Here is a 9,744-nt window from a genome sequence, read left to right on the forward strand (position 1 = left end):
GGTCGCTAGATGGTGAAAGCATGAAAGCAACTCATCCCCGACCCCTGCTTATATGTAGGGAGGCAAAAGGAACGGTAACGGCCGGTGGTAAACCTGAGAGGAAGCCCAAACATCACCCAACCAAAACATAACATGTAAGCAGACATAACCTTCGGCTCGTGCCAAGTTCCGACGCTCGGGGAGACATTTTTCTCCTGTGGTCGGCTGGCAATCCTCGTTTGAGGGTTCGGACCGTTGGAGTCGGCCCTCGCCCACGAGGGGCTACTGTTGGGGATCGCCATCCACTACCGGAAAAAAGATCTTTGCCGAGTGTCAAGTGTTTTGCCGAGTGTTTTTTTTCGGGCACTCGGCAAAGAGCGTCTTTGCCGAGTGTCATTTTCGGTACTCGGCAAAGACATCTTTGCCGAGTGCCTTTTTTAGACACTCGGCAAAGATAATATTCAAATCATATTTTGAAGTAGTAAATTAATTCAAATAAAAATATTTTCAACTACAAAGTTGTATAACTCATCAAGATGCACAATTCTTGTTTTGGACATTTCTTCATTTGACAAAATAAATATAAATTTGTTCACAAAACATATATCTCTCTCATAGTTTATGAAACTATCACAGAGATGTATAAGATTTGTGAATAATATTAGAATTATCATGTCAGATGAAGAAATGACAAAACAACCAAAATAAACTTTGTAGATCTTGAGAAGTTATAAGATTTTACAGTTGGCAACATTTTAATTTGAAGTCATCTTATCAACAAAAACTACATCTGAATATAGAAAATTTAAAATTCGAATTTTGCAAATGACCTCGGATGGAAAAACCATCAAAATTAAAGTTGTAGATCTCAAAAATTTATGAAAGTTTGTAGTTGATAACTTTTTGATTTGAAATCATTGTGTCATATTAAAATACGTTTGAAGTTTTCAAATTTGAAATTCAAATTTTGTAAACGATCTCGGATGAAGAAACTACCAAAATAAAAGTTGTAGATCTCGAAAAGTTATGCCACTTTATAGTTAACAACTTTTTCATTTGAATTTATTTACTATCTCAAACAAACAATTTACACTCGGTTAATTATAATATGTGGAGAATAAAAACGTAATGTTGACACACTTGGTCCAATGGTGTAGTGGTAGAGGGAGTTATTTGTGTGCAGGAGGTCGTGAGTTTGAAACCTATCATCGACAACTTATAAAAAATTGCTGAAAAATATGCAACCCATTAGATGGGTCACTAGTTGGCTGTGCATGCCTCCCCCAATAAATTTTTTTTCCTGTTTCGTTTTTTGGATTTTTCCGATTTATATTTTGCCGAGTGCTTCTTTTTGCCGAGTGTTTTTGGTACTCGGCAAAATCTTTGCCGAGTGCTCGACAAAAGGCCGATGAAATCGCTGCCGACGAAATCGCTGCCGAGTGCCCTTTGCCAAGTGTTACACTCGGCAAAGCCTTTGCTGAGTGTAATCGGAGCTTTGCCGAGTGTCCCAGACACTCGGCAAAGCCCCTGAATCCGGTAGTGATCCCCGAGAGGGTCTCCCGAAGGTTCTACCGAAGGTTTCAAGAAACCTTCAAATAGTTTAAAACGCATTGCACGGTTCTTGATTTGTATTGCAGGTCCAGCCCTTTTTAAGATAGTCAAAGGTTTGTGCCTAGCTGAGCGCGTGAAGGTTACATCGTGACTTTTGCAAGGATGGACCTTAGCAAGGATGGACCCATGACAAGCGCATCGGAGGCTAAAGCTGACTTCAAGGCGAGGAAGCGATCAATTGCACAACCTTCGACGACACCAAGACCCTGACGAAGAGTCAAAGGTTTCATGGAAGCGTGATCACCTTCTAGTAAACAACTTTAAACAGTTTGTACACGCCATCGTCTGGAAGTGACCCAAAAACCAGAATGTCCTATGGATATTCTGGGTAGATAGGGGTATTTCTGGGACTGTGCAGCAAGGGTAAGGGGTATAAATACCCCCACCTTTTATTGTAACATGAATGATTTTTTAAAATTTTAAAAGTGCATACAAGGTTATTCCTTTGAATCAAACACCATTCTCACTTTTCTATTTGGGAAAATATCCTTCGAAACCCAACACATAGAGTCAAAAGCTTTATAATGTACTAATGTGCCTACTGAGCTACTCTTTTCGCATTCCGCTCAATCCCAAGGGCACCAAAATTGCTCTATTGTCCTCTTCTGGATCAAATTGAGTAATTGACAGTAAGCTCTACTCCATTTTGTTATCCCCATCAAATGGACAGCTAATGCATGCATACACCCACACACAGACATTTCATCAAACCATCGATACATACCTATGCTGGCGCTGGCTTCGACGATCTTCACGGGACTCACGGTGCAGAGCGCCGGGAGGTCGGGGCGGCGGCACATCGTGCTTGGGGCGGCCGTGCGTCACGAGGTCGGGCCAGTGGCGCCTCGGGCTCCCCGCGGCCGTGCGTCGGGGTGTCGGGCCGGCGCACCGTCGGGGCAACGCTGGCTGCGGATCGGGGAGGTGGCGCGCCGGACTCAGGGCGGGCGTCAGGTAGCGCACTTGTTGGGGCAAGGCCGGCAGCGGCGTGGAGAGGAAGCTGAGGCTGGCGGCGGCGCGGAGAGGAATATCATACTATTGTGTAGAAAAGATAAGTCAGGACTCAGGGCATAGTGCCACATAAGTTAGACCACTTCTATTCTTTAAGACACGTGTATAGTTGATGAGTCAAGTAAACTTATTCCTATTTTTACCGCGTGAGACCTATTATTTCAGAGTTTATAATTTTTTTAGACATCACGACATCGAAATCATGGACCACTTACGTCATGACATAGTGCCACATAGGTTAAACCACTTCTACGCCACATAGTTAGGCCATGTTCAGTTGGAAGTGGATTGAAGGGGAATAGTGAGGGTTGGGAGGGATTAAATCTCTAACAAATCAAAATCCCCCTCAATTCCATTCCAATGCCCCTCAATCCCCTTGTGACTTAAGGGATTGACTAAACTTATTGCTGCTTATTTTTGTCACGGATTCATTGATTCAAAACAAGGGGTAATGCAGCATGCAACAGCTTAATTGTAAAGCAATTGCATGCATTTTGTAAAACTGATGCAACACATAGTGTCAAAGTAGTGGCCCAGGAAACTAAAAATCCAAAGTGAAATGGTTCAGGATCAAGAATTTGCTATTCTGAAAGTAGTGATCATGTGTGTTTGTGTGCTCTGCCATCATACCTATAAAATATGTATAACAACTTGGTTAAATTAGTGGACAGCCACAAACCCGCGAAAGCTTTGTGGGTGTGCAGTCAGCTGCAACCTGCCCCGCCTGCAATCTTATTCATCAGCTTCTGCTTGGACACCCTGCCACACGTCGTGCTTTATATAAAGAAATAGAATCATACATGACCCTCCGTGGCATCACTAAATTCTCACTTTTCAACAACATACATGGTAGTTGTCATTTCTGTATAGCGTTCACACACAAAGTATAAAATTAAGAAGCTCTTAGTTTTGTAAGCTTACAGTTTTAAACTGCTATTAAAATTTTACTATTACTAATTGGAGGCTTCTTTTAAAGCTCCACGTGAAGCCTAGGTGGACATTTAAAAAAATGGAGAAATTCTAAAAATTTTTATAAAAAATAGAAACATCTGGCAATCAATCCGACAACTCTAATCATAATAGCTATTGGATCTATTATTTTTAAATTATCCACATCTTCTATTATAAAAATAGGCTAAAGTAACCCCCTAAACATGTATCTAAATTACCCATCTCTGCTATTATAAAAAATAATCTAAAATAACCTCCTAATCTTCATGCAAATTATCTACATATGCCACTATAAAAATAATATCAAATAACATCCTAAGTTTGTATATAAATTATCTAACTATGTCAATATTAAAAGTGAAAGTAACTTCTAAATCTAAATCTAAGTTATATAATTAACAAAATCTTAAAGTGTACCAATATAAAATTCTAAATTACTATGTCTATCATTATTAATATATTATTTGTGTTATTGCTTATATAAAAATACTACCCATGGTACGTATCATGTATAGGGAAGATATAAGAATACCAATTTTTATACTGTTCACGTAGCTTAAACAGATGATTGAATTAAATACATATCAAATACATATGGAGGTGTGATACAAAGTGAAAAATATTGTTACTAACTAGACATACTATAACTAGAGTATGTATCTTTAGAGTATTGTAGATGAAAGAAAGCATAAGCTAGATAATTATAATTATTAGATATAAGTTTTATTTTTATAGTAATTCTAATTAGCCCGTACGGGAGTACGGGTTGATAGGCTAGGGTTTTATTCCTAAGTATAGCTCTTAGACTTGTTTAGGACAATATAACGAACAGGTATATAGAATGAAGAATATTCGAATAAGATAGCACTGTCCCTAAAATGATTCTGAAACAGATCGATATATCCCAGGTACCTATTCCTCCACACAAGATCCTCTAGCTGTATGTCTACCCAAAAAGATCATCTAGTTGTAACCAACCTGAAAGTAGAAACGCTGGTACGCTTGATCTAACCTTCCCGCTTCTTGTTACCATGAAAACAAATGGAATTTGGCATGCCAACCGGGCAGCCAACTATTGTGGCATACATCACACAAACCCACAGAAACTTCTCTTCTTTTTAAAAGTAAACGGCAACGTATTAGAGTAAACTTTTCAGTTGTCCACAGGTGTACCTTCCACTGATTGGTTTGTAAAAGATGGAACTGCTTAGACTATAGTATTGTTGGACGCTCGGCCGCAACTTGTGTGCTCACACTGCCACACATCGCCTCCTATACGGCGCCACTGACCGACAATCTAACAAATGCTAATGCGCGACAAGGACTAATGGATGTAGCTAGCTATATGGTACAAGACCTCGCCGATTTTCCTCTGCTTTCTCTTAAGCTTATCCTTGATCCCTCTTCCCTGACCCCGTACTGGCCTTTTCTTCTGAATCATTGAGCTAGACATGCAGGATTTGTTGTTCCTTCTTCTTTCTTAGTCAGATGAGGAATATGTGCCTATGTATGTGTGTTCATATAATGCAGTTAGTTCTTGTATTATATTGTCAGAGCAGTTGCATGTTTCCTCCAGTTTTCAATTCTTGATTATCTCATTTTTGCAGACCAGCCGCGTTCATCTTAAGAATTTGATGTGGTCACACTTGGTTTTCTGTCATCTGATCTCATCTCAAAGACTTGCACACCACTCACATTTGCCTCATCAGTGGATAGGACGAGGGGGTGGTATTACCATATGAGCTGCTGACAACTTATTATCCCTCGTATGCACACACCTCTACCTTTTGACATTTTTCCTTCCTGTACAGTTTACCTCAAAAGTATGAACATATACATAAAAATTCCTTCACCACATGAGTTTCATATATTATTAACATTAGAAATGTTTATTTCCTTCAAAGTGATCTTCATAAGATCGATTGTCTGTACGTATCATTTGGACTTTACTATAATTTCTTAATTTAGATGATTTTTTCCTCATTTCATCGAATCTCTGAACGTTCCTTACGTAGGTACCCCTGATTAAAGTATTAGCAAAAATCTTGTTTAGGCCCTTAATTAACTTTGATATTAATTTGTCCATGATTGCTTGTAGAGTTTGTGTCTTGCAGGAATTTTATTAAGACATTGTTGTAATTAACTCGAATGCAGCTGTCTGCATCTCTTTTTGGGGCCTTACTTAAGTTGGCTGTTGATTTTAGTGCCTTGTTCATATCTGCTATGTGATCTTGAGTAATTATTAGCCAACACCGATGAAAAGGGAGCATTAGCTAATCAGGATTTGCAAACGCGAATACCGCTATTATGTGAATAAAATGCTGACACGATCCTTGAGCTCTACTCGCTGGACATTCTCTTCAATTACATGTAGTTGGGTGTACTTTATATAAATTTAAGATACATTAATCAAAGAATGCATTCATCTAAACAAATGATAATATCATATTTGCTGGCTTACATTGAATTTTCTGTACTGATCGTGGCCTGTTGACACTTGACAAGCGGCTTCTTCAATTTACGCATGTCGATTCGATGTAGCAGGTTGATCTATCCTCCCCGAAAGAATCACTAATTTCAATATCATACGCGAGAGAAAAATGGCTGTGAACCCACTGGACCTGTGGAACCGTTGGGCCATCCAGATCCTACTGCTCTTCAGCCTGAGCCTGCATGTCCTCCTCCTACCCCTCGCCGGAATCCGGCGACGCAGGGCCTCTATGTTTCTGAGGGTCCCTCTATGGCTGGCATACCACCTGGCTGACACAATAGGGATTTATGCAATTGGACTCCTCTCCCTGAGCAGCGCGCCGCGGGACCACCGGCTCATGCCATTCTGGGCACCCTTCCTTCTACTGCACCGTGGCGGCCCAGACAGCATAGCCGCGTACGCGTTCCATGACAACCAACTCTGGCTGCGCCACCTGCAGGTTTTCATCGTGAAGGTCCTAGCAGCAACGTACGTCCTCTACAAGCATCTACCCAGAGGCGACACCTTCCTTATCCTGGCCGCCTTCTTGATGTGGGCGGTCGGCATCGGCAAGTATGCAGAGAGGGTTGTGGCGATCAGAGGCGGTAACATGAGCAGCATCCGAAACTCTCTCAAGAAGCAACCACCCGCCAGGCATCATCACTTCCATCATTGGGATCAAGGATTACTGAAGAGGACCATCGACGAAGAAGAAGCATCCTTGTGCCGTGCTCATCACATGTTCCATATATGCAAGCGAGCAACAGTGGATTCCTGGCTGGAGAAAGATCCAGAACACAACACCTTTGAGATGCTCAGGTCCCTTAGGAAGGAAGGCTCCAAGGGTATGTGGGCGTTCGCGGAGATGGAGCTCTCCCTGTTGTACGACATCCTCTACACCAAGGCTGCCGTGATCCACACTTGGCCAGGTTACTTCATCCGTTTCGCCTCATCTGCCACCACTGCTGCCTCATCTCTGCTGTTCCATTTCAGTGGCAGGGATGGTCACAAGGTAGATGTTGCCGTCACTTACGCCTTGCTGGCTGGGGCATTCCTTATGGAGGTAGCGTCCCTGCTGAACGCCCTAGGATCCACATGGGCATATGCATTCTTGTGCACCACACGGTGGAGTTGGCTCCGGTACGCAGCCCTATGTACCGGAAGGTGGGGCCGGCTTCGCCGGATTGTCAAGGCCATCAAGGGAATGGTTGGCAGCAACCAGTCAGGTAGGAGGTGGTCGGGCAAAATGGGGCAGTATAACATGTTACACTACCGCAGTCGCCGCGAGAGGGCCTATACACCCCTTTTGGGCAGATTCGCCTCGATGTTGGGATTCGAGGAGTGGTGGAACAGGAAGCACTACTCTGCAACAGTTGACATTTCTGATGGCCTGAAGCAGGGTCTGTTCGAGTACATACACAGACTGACAGAGACGGGTTTGAATTCACAGGGTGTGATCAGGAAGAGCTGGGGTCAAGACGCGCTTGAGAGGGAGGACAGGGACTTGTACGACCGCATCAAGAAAGACAGAAACCTCGGCGTTGAGTTCCAAGAGGGAGTCATAATCTGGCACATCGGCACAGACATCTTCCTGGCCAAGAGCAGTAGAGATGCCGGTGACGACACAGCTGATCTTGTGAAGGATATAAGGATGCTGTCCAATTACTTGATGTTCCTCCTCGTGGACCACCCTAAAATGCTCCCAGGCCTTGCCCAGAACATGCTGTACCGGCGAACCTGCGAAAATCTATCAGACAGGTGCAAGCAGAACCATGGTTATCCAAGAACTGGAAATGTTGGTGCGGTGCTCAAGGAAATATTCCGCCTGAATGATGGCCCTAATGTCACGGAACTGAGCCATGTAAATGAGCTCGCAAACGCTGTGTACAAAGAGATGCCGGAATACAGCCATAGTGTCCCTCGCCTCTGTTATGCTAATGGAGTTGCTGAGGAACTACTTGACAGAGAGAAGGACAAAGGCAGCAAGGCCGTGTTGAAATTGGTCCTTGATGTCTGGATGGATTTCCTAGTGTACGCAGCCAATCGATGCAGCAGGGAATCCCACGCCAAGACGCTCAGCAGCGGCGGTGAGCTGACAAGCGTCGTCTGGATTATGACAGACTTCCTCAACCAAGAAGCGTATGCACGTCATAGGGATTGAGTATTATTTCAGGGAGACAGATATTATATACCTGTTAGGGTCAATTCATTCCCTAGCTAGAGAGTCGTCGCAAAAAGTAACGAATAATGTCGCTGTAAATTTTTAAGAAACTTTAATTGTTTGGTAGTTAGCTGCTACACACACTGTTTATTTTGTACCAATTTGTTGAGTCTGATTGCCGGTTCGTTGATGACTCGAGGCGGTGAACCAGTGACATCCTAATTTTCCTGTCAGCTGTTGAATGCACTTGTCAGAAGCTTCGAGTTTGTAGGCCTCTGTTTCTTGCCTTTTATATTTTTACCAAAACGTACCTATTCACTACTGCACGATTCATTTTGAATGGGAGTTCAAAGTTTTGAAGTTTTGAAATTTTGAGTACAAAGGTTTTGAAATCTTTCACAGGCAAAAGATATGTGTGTTTGTCAGACTTTTTATAGCTCTAGTTCAATTGTTAGTAATTTGGTATGGAGTATTTAGAACTCCAACTTCATAGTTCTATGTGTGGTGTTTTTTGATTCACGATTCTATGATTTTTAGTGTTTTTCATAAACTTTTTTCAAATTCTATTTTGAAAGTAGGATGTACAAAGTTTTGGATATATAATTCAAATATTTTGTTTGGGGTTATAGATGTTTTAATCTATCATTTGAAAGTTAGGGTTATATGAAGTTTTTAGTGCTTGGATTGAAGTTGGAGAATTCTGGCATGAAAGTAGGATACCCAAAGTTCTTTTTGGATATACTTGAAGTTTTAAAAGTCTAACATGAAAGAAGTATGCACAAGTTTTTTTTTTGTGGTATATGATTCCAAAGCCTTTTGCTTCGATAAAAGAACCTTTTAAGCATTTTTTTCCCTTCTGCATTCATATGAATGTGAAAGCAATCCCCCACCCATTTTTCTTCCGTCGCACCCACCGTCCTGGAAAGAGAAAAGTAGACAAAATGAATGTAGAGCAGGAAAGAATCAGGTAAAGTCTGCAACCCGTGGAGGAAGCCAGCGTATCTAGTGGTTGTGGGAACCAGAGGAGCCATAGCAGGGGAAGAAGGAAGTGGTAGACGCGGTCTGTCACGCGCGCGTAGGAACGCTCGCTTGACGCTAGCAGCTACCAACAATTGATCGCTGGTAAATGCTTGCCCAGTAAGGCGCCATGCCCCCCTTCAAACGCAATAGGAGGCCTCGAGTTTGAATCGCTCTTGCCACGCAGTTGTGACAAATGCTGATTATTCTTTTTCTTTTTTATTTAAATGCTAACATTTAGAAAAGGGAAAAGTCCGATTATCCGGACAACTCAGGCCATCCAGTTATTTAAATGCTGATAATGACGCAGCTCCTGGAAAAGTTATTTGAGGGTGTCACAAGTCACTCACAACTGCGTTATTTATTTTTCTTTTTATTTAAATGCTAACATTTAGAAAAGGGAAAATGCTGATTATCCGGTTCACACTCTCAAACTATCACAAAAATCTAATTTTCAACCTTTAACTAACTAAAAAAATGGATAACTGAGGCCATCCAACTGTCGAAACCAGACCAATTTAGTACTTTGGGTGGTTCCGAAGATAGT

The 9,744-nt window shown here is 42.0% G+C and overlaps 1 protein-coding gene across 1 annotated transcript; it reads left to right on the top strand.

Moving 5' to 3' along the window:
* Nucleotides 1-6,149: 6,149 nt before the first annotated feature.
* LOC112899526 lies at nucleotides 6,150-8,338 on the top strand. The gene has a single exon (XM_025968028.1). It carries the CDS (start codon nucleotides 6,150-6,152, stop codon nucleotides 8,178-8,180), a length of 2,031 nt encoding a protein of 676 aa, XP_025823813.1. The 3' UTR covers nucleotides 8,181-8,338.
* Nucleotides 8,339-9,744: the final 1,406 nt, after the last annotated feature.

Source organism: Panicum hallii, chromosome 7 (assembly GCF_002211085.1).
Source record: "Panicum hallii strain FIL2 chromosome 7, PHallii_v3.1, whole genome shotgun sequence".
Lineage (NCBI taxonomy): Eukaryota > Viridiplantae > Streptophyta > Magnoliopsida > Poales > Poaceae > Panicum > Panicum hallii.

Coding starts and splice junctions, on each gene's coding strand:
- LOC112899526 (XM_025968028.1), top strand. CDS start 6,150: ATGGCTGTGAACCCACTGGACCTGTGGAACCGTTGGGCCATCCAGATC.